Source organism: Lutra lutra, chromosome 14 (genome assembly GCF_902655055.1).
Source record: "Lutra lutra chromosome 14, mLutLut1.2, whole genome shotgun sequence".
In the NCBI taxonomy this organism is placed as follows: Eukaryota; Metazoa; Chordata; class Mammalia; order Carnivora; family Mustelidae; genus Lutra; species Lutra lutra.
The window spans coordinates 34,268,490-34,289,903 of record NC_062291.1 but is presented as its reverse complement, the minus strand read 5'-3'; the positions used below and the strand labels follow the sequence as shown (position 1 = coordinate 34,289,903).

The following is a 21,414-nucleotide window of genomic DNA, read 5'->3' as shown; positions in this document are numbered from 1 at the left end:
GGCCTTGACTGGCCCTCTCTCAACACCCCCTTCACCTTCTGTTGTAGTTCCCTAGCCAGACGTTAGTATCCCTTCCTGCTTTCAGGACTTTATTCAGACTGACTCCTCCACCCCCCACCCCACATCACCCACTAACATCCATGCCCAGATCTGGGGCGTCCTCTCTTTAATCCTTTAGAATTCAGATCCAGAATGTGCCTCCTCCCCAGTACACACTATTCCACTATAGCCCATATGTGTCGGCTACTGTGTCTGACATTTCTCCTCCGTATTTCTCAATCTTCATGATACTTATGGTCTCCCCCACTAAACTGATCAGATCTCTGGGTGTGTCAGCTGAAATCACTGCCTAATGGTGCTGGTAGAAACGATTGCCTTTTGTGGACAGAATGTGATGAGGATTTTTGATGAAGCCAGATATAATCATGGATAATGGCAGTAAACCTTACTGTAAATGGGTTTGAACTAGATTAAGCAGGTAACCCCATTGAAGCAGTCATCTGGGATGATGCTCTGAGGTTCAGGACACCTGACTGCAGGTTGTCTCTGTGGCTGGTACTGGTGTTCAGAAGCCAGAACCACCAGCATCACCTCTGACAAGTGGGCAGCCTGAGGGCACAGAGGGGGCCACTGGCCTGCAGCTTAAAAGCCCCAGCCAGAACAAGGAATTGTTACCATTTTCATTATTAGCATACTGCATTGCTCTTGGCTCCTTAAATTGCTAGTTGCCTTGAATGCTGTCCTGCCCACCTCCCCTGAACCCCAGGATCAGGTTGAAATGTGTGTGTTGTCTTACCCAGAGTACCTTGGAAGAAGATACAAAAGAAAGGACAGGGGCTCTCCAAAGGAAAATCCCCCCCCAACCCCACCCCCAAAGCCATCTCTGGATGGATTAAGAAACGAAGACATCTGTATCATAAGCCTTTCCAGGGCCGAAGCAGAACTGTCTCCCCTCACTTAACCTTGGCAGTCACAAGCCAGCTTTTCATTTTCCCTGCTGCAGTCCAGGAAGGCAGGAATAATCACATGGACACACAGCTAGAGGCTGTCAGCCCAACTTGGCAAATCACCTTTCCAAACACCTTTGCAATTAGGAGGAGACAGGCAGCTGCTAACTGGGTCAGGCCTGCTCTTCGGACCCCGTCTCTGGGCATCAGAGGCAACTGTGGGGAAGACCTCCCAGGGCTGCCTCTGTTTCACATGTTTTTCATTCAGTTGCAGTTTAATAAGCCTTTTACGTCGTCCCCAAAATTGTCGGTGTAAGTTCCAAGGGAATGCTGATGGCTTCCTGCATGTAGGGCGATCGGATCTGTGATCAAGCTGTAATGCTGACTCCTCACAGCCTCCGGCTGTCCAGTCATTCACCCCCACCCACCAGCTCGGAGGACTTGCCGATTCAGCCTTTCTTTCACCTGAGCTTTCTCTGTTGTTTAGGGGGACAGATTCGTGGGGGAGCTAGTATTGTCCGTGTAAACGTTCAGGGTGCCCCACCATGCACAGGGAAAAAAGATCCTTGGGCTGGAAGTCAGGAGACCTAGATTCTAGACCCGGCTCTGCTGCCAGCTAGCTGTGTGACCCTGGGCAAGCTGTTAACTTCTCTGGCTTTCACACGTTTTCTGAGGTCTCTTCTGGTTTTAATTAAGAGTATATCATTCCAAGTGGGTCTCTAGGCTCATACCTCCAGAACTCTCCCTTCTTCTGTTTGACTACTGTGGTAAATAATTTTATGTCATGTAGCTTCTGACATTACAGACCCACAAACTCAGCGTATGTTCTTTATCCTGTTGAATTCTCCAGTTATGGACTGTATGCCAGAGAGTAAATGGGAGACCAGGCATGACTCAGATTCTGCCTGGACTTTTCAGAAGGCCCGGTGATATCACATTTTTAAAAGCCAGTTGCACCCACATCTACAAATTTTTCCTTATCCAAATCTAGTAGAAATCACCCAACCTCATGTGCATCTGTTGTTCAGGCAGCCGGACCACATTTGTACCAAAGACATACGCAGGCCTTAGGGAACCTAGACCTTCTTCGGGGTGACTTCATGCTCCAAGTGGACATCTTTCAGATTAGAAACTAGAATCCCAGCCATCAATCAGCTAGCATCATCAAATGAGAGAGACCCAGACTCCAGTACCAATACCTGGTCTACGTGGGGAGGTCAAGACCTGGGCGGGGCTTTGGGGGGGGGGGGGCAGTGTTCTGCTTGCTATGATTTATTATGATTTTCTGATTCAGGAATGTGGAAGCAACTATGAATGAGCCAGCTCTTAGGACCAACTGTCAAGCATGTGGCTTGTAATCTGCTGTCATCCTCCTTGTCCAAAAAGAGTTCACAGTTTGACAGCTCACCAGCTAGTGAAATATTTGTTTCCTCCACTGCTCTAATTCATACCCTAGGGACCGGAGGATCTTGGACAAGGAAAGGGCTCCCCAGCTAGGCTCTTTGCTGCTGGTAACTTCCCAGTGGTTTGAGTTACAATGACTCAGCTGCCCTCGTTTTTCTCCCCCTATAGTACAAATGGTGTCAGAACCCTCTCCGAGTGAAACAGAATATACTCTGTAATTATTCTGTCAAGAACTAGCATTTGTAATGAGGCATTCCTGCTGGTGGCCTCCAGAGGTCCCTATTCTATAACCACTAAGTACCACTTTAATGAGCTTTTCTCTAAAAATTGTCAAGAGCTCTTACTGACATCCTTGGGTATTATTTTAGTTAACAGTTTATTTAGAGAAAAGGGCCCATCTTCACGGGGCGAAGGATGGGCACTTGGAATATCAAGAGGAATCAACAGTAGGCACTCTGCCCCGAGAGAATGGAGGGAATTTGGAAAGAGGGGAAAAAAGGCTAGTTACCAGTTATGATGGAAATGTGAGACTGATGTGAAATGCAGAAAAAGGAATGGTTAATAACAGAGTGTTCCTGTTTATCTAATACAAAACATTTAATCCATTTCTCAGAACGTATCTCTGTGACTGCAGAGGGTAGTTCTGTCACAGTTTGAGAGCATCCACTTTCTTCTGATCTGATTCTGTTTGCACTGAGCAATCTTCTGAGGTGAATTGAATTTCCTTAGTAGATTTTCCAACTGAGAAGTATAATAACCAGCTGTTATCATTTTAGTTCTCGTAACAGTTACTATTCTTGCTGTAAATTGTCCTGCTGATTTCTGTTCCTTCCCTGGGCAGTTTAGTTAGCAGGAATCCGTTCTTCCTGGGCCAGAAAAAAAAAAAAAAGTCTAGACCAACAAGGCAAAGTTTTTTAAAACCCTAGAACTTCTACAGTCGTACAGATTCTCCAGCTCCCCTGTCAGCAGTTAACCACATCTCCTGAACATCTGCTAAAATAATGTCTTCTGCTTAAGTCTTAAATGTCCAGGGGACATTAATTCCTCCTTCACCCCAGCTCCCGTCCTGGGTGCAGGATGAGAAACCTGGCTCTTCCTGCCCTCCTGGGCAGCCGTCCCCCTCAAGCTGTAGGCTGTGGACACCAAGGCATAGCCTAGCTTGTGGTCGGTACAACTTCCCTCTGCCCTTCTTCACACAGATCGTCAGCTGTTTCTGTACACCTCCACCCTCAGATTCTAGAAAACACCAATTGCTCTTCTTCGTACTACTAAGCCACCTTAGTGGTTATCTTGTGGATCCATTCATATGAATAGGAAAAAAGCTTAAATTTTTAAAGAGATCAGGTGACTTCATCAGGGTCACAGAGCAAGTGGGTGGTGGCACCGGGACCAGAGCGCGGGTCTGGTGACTCCAAGGATTCTCTCTCCTGCACCCCTTTGCCCCCTGCCTGGCTCTAGTATTTGTATGTGCTGACCTCAGGGGCCCTGTGGTGAATACAGGGAGGTGACAGAGGCCAAGTGAAAGGCCGAATGCAGAAGAAAATGACAGGAAAGAACAGAGATTACAGGACTGAAATCAGCAGAGAAGGCACAATGACTCTAATTCAAGTTCCCACTGCTTCTGGATGAATCTAATCTGATACTTAGAGAGAACACTTCATTGCTAGGTGATTGATAAGTAAAAATCAATCCTTTTCTTTCCTCCAAGGTTCATCTCACTTAAGAGCATCTCTGTAAGCAATAACATAGTTTATACATGCCCCTAGATCAGGTTGGAGGGGAGAAGGGAGAAAAGGCAATGGAAACGGCCTAGCCCTTCCTGGCTTGTTTTTTATGGGAACCCAATTCGCACATGATTGCCAGTGTTTAACAGTAAATGGCAGATAAAAAGAAAATGGTAAGAGAGGAGAGATTTTCTAAGGAGGTCTGGAAGAAGAAAAACAAAAAAGGCTGCAGACACTGAGCTAGTGAGATGGGACCCACTGTTACCCCAGGGGGCATGGTTGGAAGAGACAAAGTGTTGGGCGGGCAGCCTGTAGGGAGGAGGGGCAAGGAGCTTATCAGTGCAGGTATTTCCTGGCACTCAGCAGTGGAAGGGTGATGTCCGAGGGTACTGCCACAGGCCTCTCCATTCCCCACCTCCCGTTGTTTCGCTGCCTACTTATTTCCTTGACTTTTTATTATCATATTCTTTTTTTTTAAGATTTTATTTATTTACTTGACAGAGAGAGATCACAAGTAGGGACTCGATCAGAGGACCCTGAGATCGTGACCTCAGCCACAGGCAGAGGCTTAACCCACTGAGCCACCCAGGCCCACCCCTTATTATCATATTCTTTCCTGCAGGAGGGAAATGCCAAGATGGAGACTACTGTAATATCAGGCATTCTTAGTTTTTTGGTTTTTTTCTAGGCACTCTTCTGGTGATAATTTACTAGGAAAGCCGCCAATGAATACTCTAGACCATTAGATTCCCATCTTTAAATATTATGTGGACTTTCACCTTTTAAATTTTAACTGTGATGGAGGAGCCTGGTTGGGTCAGTGGTGACTCTTGGTTTTGGCTCAGGTCATAATTGATACAGGGTAGTGGGGGCGAGCCCCAGTCGGGCTCCCAGGCTCCATGCTTGGCAGGGAGTCAACTGGAAATTCTCTCTCCCTTTCCATCTCCCTCTGCCCCTTGCCCCACACAGACTCATGCTCTCTCTCTCTCTCTCTCTCTAAAATAAATGGATGAATCTTTGTTTTTTTTTTTTTTAAGATTTTATTTATTTATTTGACAGAGAGAGATCACAAGTAGACAGAGAGGCAAGCAGAGAGAGAGAGGAGGAAGCAGGCTCCCTGCTGAGCAGAGAGCCCGATGCGGGACTCGATCCCAGGACCCTGAGATCATGACCTGAGCCGAAGGCAGGGCTTAACCCACTGAGCCACCCAGGCGCCCTGAATGGATGAATCTTTTTAAAAAAATTTTTAAAATGTATATTAACATAAAGATGCCAATTAAACCATTTTTAGGTGGACAAGTTATCAGCATTCATTACACTCACTGTTATACAACCATCACCACTACTTCCAAAGTGTTTCCATCACCCCAAACAGAAAATCTGTATCCGCTGACCACTAACTTCCCATTCCCAATACCGCTAGCCCCTAGTAACTGCTAATCCACTTTCTGATTCTAAGAACTTAATACCAGCCATTCTTACTTTTTTTTTTTAAAGATTTTGTTTACTTATTTGACAGAGACACAGCAGCAGGGTGAGTGGGAGGAGAAGCAGGCTTCCTCACTGAGCAGAGAGCCTGATGTGGGGCTCGATCCCAGGACCCTTGTGATCATGACCTGAGCCACCCAGGCGCCCTCCCCCCAGGCATTCTTACATAACTGTATATACCTCCTAAAATGTAGCAGCAGTAGAAAAGAATGGAACCTGAGGTGAAAAGGAAAGGCTGTTGCAGGTTAAAAACCAAATTCTCATTCTCTTAAATATAGTTGAAAACTTTTTATTACAACTGAGTAGTTGTATCCCACGCATTCAGAGAAAGCAGACTGAAAGTCCCTCTGCTGTGTGCTAATTCAGCATCTTTCTTCTTGCAGTGACCATGCAGCAGGTGGCCAGGACCGTGGCCAAAGTGGAACTCTCGGACCACGTGTGTGATGTGGTGTTTGCGCTCTTCGACTGCGATGGTGAGTGGGGCCCTCTGGAGTCTGGCGGGAAAATGGAGCCCGACTGTCCTTGAAATGGACACTGTTGATACCAGAGGCTAGCAGAGCGCTCCAGTGCACTTGCCTGCGCCTCTTGAGCCTAGCCTTTCCCACAGCAGTAGCTCAGCCCTCAGCGCCGTGACACTGAGAGCTAGAACCCCCGGTCTGAGCTTGTGTTTTCCATTTCTTCTCATAATTCCAGTTTGCCTGTAGGCCTAAATGAATGTATGACCATAAGGATCTTTAAAAAAGGAAACAATCAACTCTAGGGGTGATCTTAAAAGGGAAATAAACTCAAATATAAAAGCTCAGAAAAGGAGACAAAAATATTCGATCCAACTTGCTGCTTCACAGACTAGGAGCACGTGATTATCTGTCTAGAAAGAAGGTGGTCCTGATCTTCCCCGCACCCCCCAGAGCACATCGCAGTCATTCGCATCCCATTTCTGCCTTCCAGCTCACAGCGGTGTGTCTGCGGACCGCTCTGTAGCTTAGCCCATGTGAGAGGTCCTGGTTCCCCTGTGGTGTTGGTTCTCAGCTACGTTGCCTGATGCAATACTGCTATTCACCGTGGAGGCTCACACCTTTTCTCAGTGCTTACTAAGAGCCAGGCATTGTGCTAAGCTGCTCAGGTAACCCTCTGAGTAGGAGCCATTTTTCACATTTTCCAGATAAGGATGCTGAGACTCGGGTGAGGTCATTTCCCCAGGAGCACACAGGTAGTGGTAAGGTGGTAGTAGCACAGCTAAGCTGTGACTCCAAGCTGGCCGCCTCCCTCTATGCTCTGTTCCCTCCCCTCCTTGTTTCCCAGCCGGGATCCGTGCTCAGCTTCCTCCAGGAAGTGAAGCTAATGGAATCCTGAACCAGGTCAGAAGTTCCTGCCTCGGTAAAACCTTTGTTCTGGCCCCGGCATAATAGTGAAACGCTCTGGCTTTTTCATTCCTCAGCTCGTTTCAGTTTGTCTTCATTACTACAGGTTACACTCTCTCCGTGTACGTGACCTAACTTCCCTACTGTACTGTGAGCTTTTTTAAGTTTTTACTTCAATTCCAAGGAGGCGGGTGTTACATTAGTTTCAAGTGTACCATATAGAGATTCAGTGACTCCATACATCTCCCCCTCGGCCCCGCCCCATGCACGTCACAGCTCCCTCCTTAATCCCCATCACCTGTCTCACCTGTCCCCTGACCCGCCTCCCCTCTGGTAACCAGCCACTTGTTCTCTACAGTTGAGAGTCTGTTTCTTGCTTTATCTTTTTTTTTTTTTCCCCTTTGGCTTGTTTTGTTTCTTAAATTCCACATGAGTAAAATCATACAGTATCTGTCTCTCTCTGATTTGGCTTAGCATTATACTCTCTAGCTCCATCCATGTCATTACAAATGGCAAGATTTCATTCTTTTTATGGCTGAATAATATTCCATTCTGTGTGTGTGTGTGTGTGTGTGTGTGTGTGTGTGTGTGTGTACAGACATACATACACACCATACCTTTTTTATTCATTCAGCAGTTGATGGACACTTGGGCTGCTTCCATATCTTGGCTATTTTAAATTATGTTTTGCTGTAAATAAATTGTGAGCTTTTTAAGGGTTGTTGCAAGGTCTTTATTCTGTCGGACCCCTCCATAGGACCTCAGATAGTACTTTGCACATAACAGATGTCCTTAACTTGAGTTATTGAAGTTATCTAGTTGAACTTGAGTTATTTAAACCTCTCACCTACACCCACAACCAGGTCTGAGGGGAAGAAAACTGCAGTGTTAGGGCAAGAAGATGGCCTCACCCTCACGTAGGGGTGGGTCATTTTCTAGTGCTGCCCAGTCCGACATGATATTCTACTAGTTTCATGTGGGTATTAAATTTAAATTAGCTAAAATTAAAAACAATTTAAAAGTCAGTTCCTTGGTCTCTGTAGCCACATTTTAAGTACTCAGTGTGTGCTTTAAGTACTTTAAGTACTTTAAGTACTGCTGCGTGTGACCAGTGGCTACTGTCTTAAATTGGACAAATAAAAAAATTTCCCTCATCAAAGAGAGTTCTAAGGAACAACACTGCTCTAGAGAGGTTACCGTTCCTCAGATTTTGGTTTTTATCCTAATCATTTCTGGGTGGCTTGAGTTTTTTCCAAAAACCAAAATTTTATAATTTTTGAAGCCAGAGAGCTGCTCTGCAAAGTAAACATGGGAATAAAGGCAAGCAGCCTCACACCTCCCTACTTCTCCTAGGAAGACCTGAGAAATGAAATTTGCACCTTTAAGAAGGAGGTTCTGTCAGTATCTACTTGAATCCACCTTTTCAAAAATAATTTAACATCTCTGGGGCTTATTTTCTTAATCTATAGAAAAACGTATATATTAAATTTAAAAATCCATTGTTATTTTTATGCACTAGATCTTAGGTCAGAATGCCAAAGGACATTGACTTTTCAGACTTGTTGACCTGAGAATTTAGAGTTGCACTCACAGATCACACGTGCACACAGATGACAATTCAGTCATGTACCTGCTTCATAAGTAAGCCATTCACCTTGATCAGCTCTGGCCCTAGGGAAGAAGGAAGCAAATCCCATGGCAGTCTAAATGACCTCAGATTTTTTAAGCCTTTCTTTATAAAAATATTAAGAATCTCATTTGGACCTTTTTTAATCCTTTTAGTTATATTCTTTTTTTTTAAAAAAAGATTTTTTAAATTATTTATTTATTTATTTGAGAGAGTGTGCACAAGTTGGGGGAAGGGCAGAGAAGCAGACCCCCTGCTGAGCGGGGAGCCCTACCAAGACTCCACCACAGGACCCTGGGATCATGACCTGAGGCTGAAGGCAGGCGCTTAACTGACTGAGTCACCCAGGTGCCCTTTTAATTATATTATTTTTTTCTTTTTAAAGATTTTATTTATTTATTTGACAGACAGAGATCACAAGTAGGCAGAGAGGCAGGCAGAGAAAGAGAGAGAGAAGGAAGCAGGCTCCCCGTTGAGCAGAGAGCCGGATGCGGGGCTTGATCCCAGGACCCTGAAATCATGACCTGAGCCGAAGGCAGAGGCTTTAGCCAACCCACTGAGCCACCCAGGTGCCCCCTTTTAATTACATTCTTAACAAGCCATATCACTGATCACTTTTCAGCCAGCCAGGCTACTTTTTAACTCTTTATGTTGAAGTATACACATACAGAAAAGTACAAATATCATTAAGTATGCAGCTTGCTAAATTTTTAAGAACTGAACAATACTCTGGTTTCTCTTCAGATCGCATAAATCTTTTGCCTTTTACTAAAGAACTGAACACACCTGTGTAAGCAGTATTATCCAGAAACATCACATTGGCAGGACCACAGAGGTCCTGGTCCAGAAACAGGATCTGGTGCCGCCTTCCAGCCACTTCCTCTCCCACGGGCAGTCCCTCTCCTGACTTCTGGTACCATAGTTTAGGTCTCCCTGGGTTTGCTTGTTTGTTTGATCTTGCTGTGAGGTATCTTTGAGGCTGTCCATGCTCCCTTCAGCCAGCAAACATGAGCCAGTGTAGGTTTTCAGGTACTCTGTACAGAAGTAAACCCTGTGTTCTTCTTTCCACTCTCTTCCCAGACCAATTGATCGTTAGTAAAAGTCTATTTTATGGTTTCCTGTTGTCTTATCACCACCAGTAATGGCTGCCATTCTTTCAAGCAGACATTTACTCCTGGGCATGTAGTCAATGGGTAACTATCCTCTACTGTTGAAATGGTTACTCTTCCGTGTGGCTTGAGAGGTTGACCTTTGGTTAAATGAGATGTTCTCCAAGTTCCTCTCCAGACCTGAGAGTTTGTCACTGAAGAGGGTGGAATGCGAGGCCATGAGAAGATGGGCTTAACCCAAAACCAGATTTTAATTTGGGTTTTTACCATGAACCGCCCCCTCCCTCTCTCACCTGGACTATTCCTGACTGACTCCCTACTGCCATTCTCCAGTCCCATCCCCATATATCCAGCCAGAGGAATCCACCCAAAATGGAAACCTTTAATTCCATCTCACTTACTTGCAGTCCTTTCCTGGTGCTCCACTGCCTCGAAGATAAAGCACAAACCCTTTAGTGAAAATACAAGACCTCTGGGGACCTGTCTCCTGCCCGCCTCTTCCGTTTACTTCTCCACCTCTGTGTGCACTTCCTACCTACTCAGCAGTCGCCTTGCTCCCTGCCTGTGCCTTTGTTTATGCTACTGCCACTACCTGGAATGCCTCCCCATCCCACTCCCCTTTACTTGGCCAATTTCTGCTCATCCTTTGGGATTCAACTTAGGAGTGGCCTCCAGGAAGCCTTTATGCCTCCGTACTGCACCACCCCCGGCCCGGGTTCGATCCCTTCCTCTGGTCCCACAGAGCATCTTCTCTTTACCCCACAATGGCATTTACCGCACTGTTGAAATAATGTATTTGTCTCTCCCACAACCTGGGAGTATCTCAAGAGACAAAGTCCTATTTACCTCTTTATTCTCAATTCCTAGTATAGGACCTGACGTATGGTATATTCTTGTTCAACTTTTGTCAAACACACTAAACTGTCACCAAGTGTAATCGGAAACATCAAGGAAGGAGCAAACCATTTGTTTGAATTTGGCTGTGAGAGTACACTGGGCTTTGGAACCCAGGTGGATGAACGATGGAATTTTCTCAGTGTCTTTGTTCCAAGGCCTTCACTTATCCCTCTTGTGTTTGCCTCTTCCTCTAGGCAATGGGGAGCTGAGCAATAAGGAATTTGTTTCCATCATGAAGCAGCGGCTGATGAGAGGCCTCGAGAAGCCCAAAGATATGGGCTTCACCCGCCTCATGCAGGCCATGTGGAAATGTGCACAGGAAACTGCCTGGGACTTCGCTTTGCCTAAACAGTAACGCAAAACTGCAGGAGGGACCTCCTCCTCCACCCAGAGCACCCTGACCCCTGAGACAGAGCCTTGGCACAACCCTTCCGGCTGCTGCTTCTGGAAGTAGTGCTCCCTTCCTCTTGGGAATGATCTCAGGATTCAACCAGTCTCCCCTCTATCCCCTTCCCCTGGCTCGGCATTTCTTCTAGGCGCTGCTTCTGCCCATTGATCATCCCCACAGGTTCTCGGAAACATGAACAAGTCCTAAAAAGTCAGACTTCTGGCACCTTCCTCAGCACTATGCCTTCAAGCACCCTATGGATAAAGAATGCAGGGAACCATCCACATACCTGCCAACCCTGGCGACCGCTCAGTTCTTCAGTCCTTTTTGCTGTGGATTTACATCGGGAGCATTCCTTGCTTTTCCTCCTACTGGTGATTTTAAGCCACAAGTTGGGCAGATGTCTGAAGGGCAGAAGGAAGACTGTGATGAAGGGTCATGGGGAGGGATCAGGTGGCCTGAGCTGGTGGGAAGCCTGGGCCAGGGAAACAATTCATGTCGGTCCCCAGGGTGGCTTCGAGGCCTGCTCCGGGCAGGTGATACGTGCAGTGGGAATGGAGCAAGGTTTGGAATTTCGAGCAGCTGCTTCACGGCTCTGAGGCTCCCTGAGAGGACTCCGCCAGCACTCGGTGCCTGACGAGCAGCAGTGATTGAGTCCGTGTTCCCCGCAAGTGCCATTTCCCTTCAGGAGTGCATCTCTGAAGCCAAGGCCTGGCTCACAGCCGGTCTGCCCGCTGTCTTAAACACTTGTAAAATATCACTTTAATTATAATAGTTTGCAGTAAACTCCCCCCGCAACCCGCCAAAGGCTCTTACGTCTTTTATTTTAGGATCCTCTGGGGTACTTCTCTTTTCATTTCTCCACTGGGTTTGAGATCCTGCTAGCAGCAGACGTGTTTTCTTTCTACCAGTGTCTGGTTCTTTCTATGGAAGGGCAACTGTAGACACAAAAGGTGAGGGTGTTAGGAGGTTAGCGGTGGCGCTGTCCCCACACAGTCTGGGTGGCATTTCATCTTGGGCCAGGTGCTTGTGCCTTGATAACTCAGACCCCACGATTAGGAACAAAGGTGGGGCGGGAGAGTATATGAGAATCCCCCGGTGTGGTGGGCCTCCATGTAGGAGGCCCAGCACCCAGTGTGTTATACGGACTCCACTCTCACGAGCGCCGGTGGCCTTGAACAAGCAAGCAATTTCCCAACTGTTTCCTAACTCTAAAATGCCAGGGTTGAGCTTTAACGGGCTCTCAGATTTCCTCCAGGTCCAAAAGCCTCTCGCTCACTTTTCCTCCAGAATGTCTGCAGCCTCCAGAGCCTCCCAGTGGTGCTCCCTGGCTTCAGAGCATCTCCAGTCCAGTGTAATAACCTCCACACCGAAACTCCATTGCTTCCTGTGAGGCCTGCAAGTTGGCAGGGAGGGTTTATCTGCCAAATAAAGTAGAGGCCTGGGTCTGTGCCCCTGTGACAGTATCAACCCCAGCATTTTCTCCAGAGCAAGCTAATAGCCTCGTTTCCAACCTCCTTTCTGGGAGCAGATTCAATTCTCTCTCAAAGGAGTTTGCCACTCACCCACCTCATCTACCCTCCGCTCTTTCTCTCCATTCTTGGGATTGGAATTCCCGGCACCCAAGAGTAGCCTTTGCCTTGCTCATTGCTCCGGAGCTGAGGCATCAGCGAAATGTGAGCTTGTCTTAAATTGGTCCCAGGATCTCCAAAGCACTGTTCTCCACAATCCTGGTTTCTCCAGCCTGAAAGAGAAATCCCATTCACAGCCTTCATGGGGCCGTCGTTTCCCTGCAAGAAGAGATCTGCTGATTGGCCTGGGTTCACTGAAGCTGAAAGGCAGAGCACGGCAGGAGAGGGTAAAGATCTTCCCTACATCTTGAAACCCAGCATCAAGGGCCCTCACCCATCACAGGTACACGGAATTCCAACCGAGCTCCTTTAGCCACCAGGAGTGGCAGAGGCAGCACCGTGGGTCCAGGTGCTCAAGAAGACAGGATGGCCATACTTTGGCACAATTGGGTTAAAGGTGCAGGTGAGAGGTACCAGCTAAGTCACCCAGAGGAGGCCAGGGTCTTCCAAAGGAGTCCTTGAGCAAGGCGGCATGGGAGCGGGCTGAGAGGGTTCTACGAGGCAGCATCTGGGATAAGCTGGGAGCACCGGGGAACACAAAAGGCTGATAACGTGCTTCTCTGTTCATTCAGATTGTTGCTCTGCCTGCATAGAATAATCTCCCCCCTCTTCCTTCAAGCCTCCACTCCAGCTGTCCCCTGCTTGAGAGGCCCACCTGGGCCATCTTCCTGACAAGACGAGTCGCCCCTCCTCTGCCTCCCAAGGCTCACGCCCCCCCCCACAACAACACTGCTGTAATCGATGTAATGTTTGTGAGATCATCACCCCCAGAGTTCAGACCCAGAGCAGTGACATGGTCAAAGAAACGGTCCACCACCAAAAGCCGATGTTATAATAACTCTTGGACAATGTAAAAGCAGTATTAGCAATGCCTCTGTAAATTGCTCCCACCTACCCACAGCCGTTCTCTGTTTGCTGCTGTTTTTCGTTTCTTTAAAAAACAAAGAACAAAACACGAAGAATTGTCCAGCTCTAGCCTTTTAGACTTCAGGGAGGGAAAGAAACTGAGTGGGGGACCCAGGCTGCTGCGCTTCCTTGCAGGCCTAGGCTCAACGTCATCCACAAGCACGAGCAGAGAGAATACAGAAAGAGAATTACTAAGGCAAATGGGCTTAAGGCCATGTATACTCTTCAAAAATTATCATATTAATAGCTTTTAGTGCCTCACCTAATTTTAGCTCTGGCTGAAGCATATGCACTTGAAATGAATTGGAGGCTAAGGAGGGAGAAGTCCAGACCATGGCTGCTACCAGTTAGGAAAGAAGGGACAGCAGCCTGGGAGCCAGCAGCCAGGTGCCCCAGCTGGAGCATCCTCTCCAAGCGTTATTGCGGCCCAAGCCAGATTATGTGCCCCCAAGAGGCTTATAGAAGGAAAGACGGACCGGAGGTGCACGTTCAGCTTTCAGGCTTCAAATGCCACCTGCTGGCAAGAAGGCTTAGCACAGGGAGTCTGGTCTGGAGCAGGTGAGGGGAGGCTCCCTGAATCCAACCTCCCCAGCCCTGCTCCTGAGAGTAAGCCACCCCCCCAGGGACCAGGGTGGCACGGTGGGGGGTGGGATGAACAGCCAGAGGTGGACCCTAACCATGAAGAGAGACGGTATGGATAGGATTATAATTGAGAAGCGGAAAGGAGCAATGCTTGGGGATTGTTCCTGTGGCTCCGGAATAGGAATTTTTACCAGCAAATGAGAGGGTGTGAGTTACTCTGTTCACTCCACAACTCTTTACTGCTCACCTGCTATGTGCCAGGCACTGAGCAAGGTCTTCAAGGAGTTTGTGTTCTAGAGAAAGGAAACAACAAGGTTAAGTACACGCTGGTATGAGAGCACTTAGAACAGCAGAAGGGCCACCCAGTCCAGATTTGGGAGCTCAAGTCAGGCTTGCAGAGGAAATGATTTATTTTTAAGGTTAAAAAAAAAAGTCACTAAGGTCTGTGAGTTGAGAAGGAGCTAACAACCAGGGACAGGGTGGGGCGGGGGGGGGGGGGGACTGGCAGAGGCCACTGTGCTTGCAAAGATCCAAAGGCCAAAAAAGCATGTTTCTGGGAACCGAGTTCTAAGGAGTATCCAGGACAGATTGGGGAGTGATTTTGTGACCTAAGAATGAATTAATATGGCAATCTTCACACACACACAGATTAAAAATGCATTTGAGGATTATAGAACACACATAGGTTATAGGGGAAAATTATGATGGAAATTTTTTTAAATTTTATTTCATTTTATTTATTTGAGAGAAAGCGAAAAAGATCGAGGAGAGGAGTAGGAGAGGGAGAACCAGGCTCCCTGCTCAGCGCGGGAGCTCAATCCCAGGACCCTGGAATCACGACCTGAGCCAAAGGCAGGCGCCCAACTGACTGAGCCATCCGGGCACCCCATGATGGAAATTCTAAAATGCTTAGAACTGAATATGATAATGAAAATACTAAATATTAAGACTCGTGGGACACAGCTAAAGGGAAACTTAAAACTTAACTTCCATACTTACTTACAGATGATAGGCTGACAGTAACCTAAACATCTGCCTCAAGAAGTTGGAAAAAGGGTGCCTGGGTGGCTCAGTTGGTTAAGCCTCTGCTTTCGGTTCAGGTCATGATCCCAGGGTCCTGGGATCGAGCCCTGTGTCGAGCTCTCTGCTTAATGGAGAGCCTGCTTCTCCCTCTCCTGCTCCCCCTACTCTCTCTCTCTCTCTCAAATAAATACATAAAATCTTTTAATAAATAAATGAAAAGTTTTAGAAGTTCAAAAGTTTTAAAAGAAGTTGGGGAAAAAAATCACCCAAAAAAATAAAAAGAGCAAAAATAAAAAATGTTAGACAATTTTAAATGTATATAACTAGATACTACAGAAGTTTAAAAATATTAGGAACAATTTTATGCCAATAAATTTGAAACAGATAGTTTCCTAGAAAATATAACACAAGAAAAAAATTAAAATCCGAATAGGCTATAATAAAGTGAATCAGTAGTTTAAAAACCCACTTATGACAAAAAATACCAAACCCAGATGGCTTCATGAGAGGAAAAAAATAGAACCATATCCTGTAGGACCCTTAAAGCCCCATTAAGGAGTTGGGACTTTATCTTAATTATAATTAGGAGCCACTAAAAGATTTTAAGCCAGAAGATGACGTAATGAGCTTTGCATTTTTGAATGATGACTTTGCATGCAAAGCCACAGATGGAGTGGAGTGGGATCCAGGTTGGAGACTGCTATAATAATCCAGTTAGCAGATGCTGGGAGCCTGGATTAGGGCAATGGCTGCAGAGTTGGAGTAGCTAACAGAATTGGGAGATGTCTACGTCAGGCCGGAGGGTGGGTGTGGGGTCATGTAAGTTGGAGGATGATGAGGGAGAGCGAATAATTAAGGATGACACCCAGATTTCTGTTTAGGTAACAGTATATGGTAGTGCTCCTCTGTGGAAATGGGAAACAGAACCAGGTGTGGCTGGAGAAAGAGGAGGCTTCTTTGACATGCTCAGGTGCCTAAGACATCCCGGTAGAAATGTCTGATGGGTGCTCAGGTATATGGATCTGGACCCAGGGGCGCCTGGGTGGCTCAGTCAGTTAAGCATCTGACTCTTGGTTTCGGCTTAGCTCATGATCTCAGGGTCGTGAGATTGAGCCCTGCATCCAGTCAGTGCTCAGCCGGGAATCTACTTGAAGATTCTCTCCCTCTGCCCCTTCCCCCACTCACGTGCTTGCTTGCTCTCACTTGCTCTCGCTCTCTCTCAAATAAATAAATCTTTAAAAAAAAAAAAAGAATATATGAAACATTAACTTTAAAAAAAAAAAGGAATCTGGACCCAGGAAAGGGATCTAGGGTGGAGATATGGTGTAGGAATCCATCCTAAAAACCTGGGTTCTCCCAAGTTCAAGGCCAACTAATCACAAACACATAAAGTCTGACTTATCTTCCCAACTATAAAGTACTAACACCAGCTCCATGTCTTCCCTAGGGAAAATTAGGAGTAAAGATCATTCATGTGAAAGGACTTTGAATCAAAGAACCTGTGCTTGGTGGGTCACCTATGAGGAGACAGGTTTGGTAGAAAGGGCTGCCTAGTGTGCTTGGGTGGCTCAGTGGGTTAAGCCTCTGCCTTCGGCTCAGGTCATCATCTCAGGGTCTTGGGATCAAGTCCCGAATTGGGCTCTCTGCTCAACGGGGAACCTGCTTCCCCCACCTTGCCTGTCTCTCTGCCTACTTGTGATCTTTCTCTGTCAAGTTAAAAAAATAAAACTTTTAAAAGAAAGAAAGGGCTGCGTGTGCTCTGTGCTGTCCTCCAGTCTCCAGCCCCGCCTAGGTGTCAAGACCTCCTTTTTCTCTAGGGGAAGTGAGAAGGCAAAAGACTACAGCAGAGATCCAAAGATGTGAAGGGGAAATATTTATGCATTCATTCAACAATTTGTTGAAAATCAAATTGAATATTCAATCACCTGTCAGTCATTCACACACAGGTGAGTTTCCACTATCTTCAGTGTGAGGTTTAGGTTTTCTTCTTTCTTTTCCCATATGTGAACATTCTTATGGTTCCAAGATCAACCCCAACATTAAAAGGTGTACAGGGGTGCCTGGGTGGCTCGGTCAGTTGAGCATCCCACTCTTGGTTTCGACTTGGTTCATGGTCTCAGGGCCGTGGGATCGGGCCATGCATCAGGTGTCAAGCTCAGCGCAGAGTCTGCTTGTCCCTCTCCCTCTTTTCTTCCCCCTCCGCTCTCTCTCTCACAGATAGGTAGATAAAATCTTTAAAAACAAAAAAGGCGGGGCGCCTGGGTGGCTCAGTGGGTTAAGCCGCTGCCTTCGGCTCAGGTCATGATCCCAGGTCCTGGGTTCGGGCCCCGCATCGGGCTTTCTGCTCAGCAGGGAGCCTGCTTCCTCCTCTCTCTCTGCCTGCCTCTCTGCCTACTTGTGATTTCTCTCTGTCAAATAAATAAAAAATCTTAAAAAAAAAATAAAAATAAAAACAAAAAAGGCATACGTTGGAAAGCCTTGCAGCCATTCCCACAGCTGCATAGTATTCCATTGTAAACCATGGTTTAATCAATAAGAGTAGTTTCTCAGGGAAAGATTCTGGAGCCTGGAGCTCTCTGAAGGGCTTGGTGGGTGACACTTGGAGGCAGCAAGGGACACTGGGGAACCAAGGAGCAAAAGAGCAAAGGACAGGGAGTGGGGGATACTCCACTGACTCGGCAATTCCTCCTGAAGTTTTAGGCAGGAATTTAGCCCCTTGGCTGAATAAAATGTTTAGAGAGAGAAAAACCTGTCTCTAGGATTCACTTACTATTCATTTGTTTGAGCCCGTAGTAGGTATCAGGCCCTGAGCTCAGGCCATGGGGAACACAAGGGCAAAATCTCCATCTTGATTTTCCTGGAAACAGGTGTGCCAGCTGTGGGGGGCAGTGAAGGTGAGGGTCCATGGAGAGGCCGGACTGACGGAGGAGGAGGTCCCTTCCCAGCCTCAGATCTTGCCTCAGATGTCATCGAGGATCCTACACACACAACTAGCAACTTCCCCTCCCGAGCCTTGTCTGTTGTACTTGCCACACTGTGCTCTCGTTAATATCGAGCTCCCCTATTAGACTGTGAGCTCCCCAAGGTCGGGCGCTGTCCTTCAGTCATGATGCATTCTGAATCCCTTGAGTTCTGGACAGTGCCGGGCTTCCCATATACATATCTGGCTGTTAATTCTACTTTGGGACGCCTGGGTGGCTCAGTCATTAAACATCTGCCTTCGGCTCAGGTCATGATCCCAAGGTCCTAGGATGGAGCCCCACACTGGGCTCCCTGCTCAAGGGAAAGCCTGCTTCGCCCTCATCCTCTCCCCCCTGCTTGTGTTCCCTCTCTGTCAAATAAATAAATAAAATCTTTAAAAAAATTAATTCTACCTTTTCACAGAGATGGAGGTGAAGCTGAGCCTGGAAGAGCAGGTTAGCTTGGCCAGATGGGAAAGATAACTTAGGAGGACAGTCAGATAGATAGGACTGGGGAGAACTGTCTTAGAGGAGATGGGGAGGGGATGATAGGAGATTAAAGCATAGTTAAGGTCGGACTGAATTCTTGGTGTCCGCAGAAGCGAGAAATATGGAGGCTGGTGGTCATCCAACACAAAGACAGTGTCAGCTCTAGAAGCAAAATGAGGAGACGCTGAGAGTCATTTGCAGATTGATTTCCCCAGTGTCTTCTCCTGGGTATCTGTGGAGGCAATTAAGGACTTTTATCCCCACTCTTTTTGAGCCTTATCCTCCCACAAATACTGGGATCCCAGCTAGTCAGGAGAGACATTTCCAATTTTTCCCTCACATCAAAATCATGACACCTTGGCTTCAAGAACTATCAAGGAGAAACTGTAATTCCAACCTGGCATACCAGTTCCATTTTTAAACAAAATCGATAGACCAAGGACCATAATGCTTAACTTGAACTGAGCAGGAGTGTGGCTCCCTTCCTAGCCTCTGGACTGAGAAGGACCCATAGAAAGTCAAATTGCCTCAAGACAAAAAACAATACACCCAGTTTGAGATCTAGAAGAAAGGTAAGGCTTAATAACATGGAGGCTAGTCGGATCAGCATTGAGATGCAGTTTATAATCCTTCTGAAACAACAAAGGCTTCCTGAATTGAAACAATTCCGAACCCCAGCTCAGCTGCAGAGAGGAAGGAGAGGAATGCAGAAAAGTCCTACCACATACACAGGCTCAGCCTGTCTCTCCAGAGCCTTACTGCTCCAGACCCTGCCAACCAGGCCAAATAACCGACTAGAGACTCAAAATTTAAGTAAGGTTTTGTCCTTTATATGTGTTGCCGAAAAGGAGAAGATGGCTCACCAGCCAGTAGCTGGGCGATCATTCCTTAACACAATGAAATTGCAGGCCTCTTTTTCCACAAGTGCCCTCTTCACAAAGTGAAGGACCTGTGGTCAGCCAGAGAAGAGGGGCCTCGGGATACTCAGGAAATGGAAGAGGAGACTTCAGGGTACTTAGCGGAAGAGGGGAAGATGGGAAGATGGGCGTGGCGGTCCTAGATCAACACACCTCACAAAGGCCATCTGAGAGGGGTCCTAGTGTTTATCCACCAACATATGCTAGGGACCTATCAATCTGTGGAGGCCTTTTCTCCAAGGGTAGGGCTCTCTTCCGAAGGAGGGGCGGATTTCTTCGCCACCAGGCTATCTCTCGCAGGCCAGCTGGCAGTCCGAAGGGTTTGCCCTTAGGAAGGGAACTGAGGGAATGGAAAGGAAAGCTGGACGTGAAGAGATTTCCAAGGAATGAGTGTGTGGAGCCAAGGATGCCCTGCTTCTTATGACACAGAGAAAATAAAACCTACTTGTAAAGAATGTCCTTATGTTCTCACTTCCAAATTTACCGGCTGCCCTGCGTGTACCTAGCACACCGCCTTCCCTTCCGAAAGCCAAAGAGGCGTCCACACAGCTGTCTAAGGCCATTCCCTCACTGGTACCCCAGATTCCCCACCGACTGCTGTAATTGTCTCCCCTCTCCTCTGCATCACCAACATTTCTTGACCACTTACATGATTCCTATCCCTGATTTAAAAAAACAAAACCAAAAACTTCTCCACGTTCCTCTCCACCACCAATCCACTTCTTCCTCACCCTCAGTCTCTCGAATTCATTCCTAGCAGGTTTTCACCTTTACCATCCACTGACAGCAACCTTGTCAAGGTCACCACTGACCTCCACATGGTCACATCCAGGGGTTGTTTCTCAGTCATCCTGCTGCTTGGCCTCCCCACAGGGTTTGCCAAAGTTGGACCTCGCCCTCCCTCTTGAAACATTTGCTTCACTGGACTTCTGAGAACTCATTTTCTAACTTACAAGCCGCTTCTTCATCCTCCTTTCCTGGTTCCTCTTCCCCTCCCAGACCTGTAAATAAATGAGCCCCAGGACTCAGTAATCAGACTAATATTCTTTCCTATCTACCCTCTCTTCCTCGATGCATCCAGGGCCAGAACTGTAAATACCATTTGCCTGCCCTTGTCCATTTGTCCCAGAACTTTAATACCATCTGTTATCTTCCAAAATTGTATTTTCATCCCCATCTTCTTCCCTAAACCCTACAAATATGCAGCTTCCTACTTGACATCTCCACTTGACTCTAAAAGGCATCAAAAACTTAACACACTCTGAATCAGACATCTAAGATCCCCTCTACCAAACTGCTCCTCTCCATCTTCCCCCGGTTTCTCCAGTTTCAGTAAAGGCAGCCTTTGTTCTCACACTGACCAGTCCAAAACCCTGAAATCTATTCTCAACTCCCCTCTTCCTCACATCCCACCTCCAATCCACTGGCAAACTCATTTGATTTCTGTCTTCAAAATATATCTAGAATTTGACTACTTCCCACCACCTCCACCATTGCCCTGCTCTGAGTTACCAGTAATTCTCACCTGGATTATAGTAGTAGCCTCTTACCAAATCCTGTAGGAAAGTCCAGTAGAAGGACAGGAAGTGACCAGTGGAGTTGGCAATGTGGGTAACCTTGACAAGACTGCTTTCACTGGAGTGGCAGCCTTGAAAGAAAGCCTGATAGAACGCATTCCACTCTGCAGTGTAAATCTACATGCTCTTCGTTGATCCTGTAATAACTCACCAAGAAAATTTCCGTGTCAGAGCTTTTGCAAACTCTTCCTTCTGCCTGGACCATCGTCCCTCCAGAGAGTCGTATCTGGAGTACCTGCTCTTTCTCCTGAATTCAGATTTGTTAAAATGCCAGCTTCTCAGAGAGTTTTCTGATCAGCCTATTTAAAATATCACCCACTGGGGCGCCTGGGTGGCTCAGTGGGTTAAGCCTCTGCCTTCCACTCAGGTCATGATCTCAGGGTG

At 46.9% G+C, this 21,414-nt stretch overlaps 1 protein-coding gene across 4 annotated transcripts in view; it reads left to right on the top strand.

Annotated features, from left to right (window-relative positions):
- MICU1 (mitochondrial calcium uptake 1) overlaps window positions 1-11,748 on the top strand; it is a 234,645-nt gene extending 222,897 nt beyond the window's left edge. For all 4 annotated transcript variants that reach the window (XM_047701931.1, XM_047701930.1, XM_047701929.1 and 1 more), the window contains 2 exons: window positions 5,947-6,036; window positions 10,752-11,748. In XM_047701931.1, the coding sequence (XP_047557887.1) occupies window positions 5,947-6,036; window positions 10,752-10,912 (251 nt within the window). In that variant the 3' untranslated portion in view covers window positions 10,913-11,748. The remainder of the gene's footprint in view (window positions 1-5,946; window positions 6,037-10,751) is intronic.
- Window positions 11,749-21,414: the final 9,666 nt, after the last annotated feature.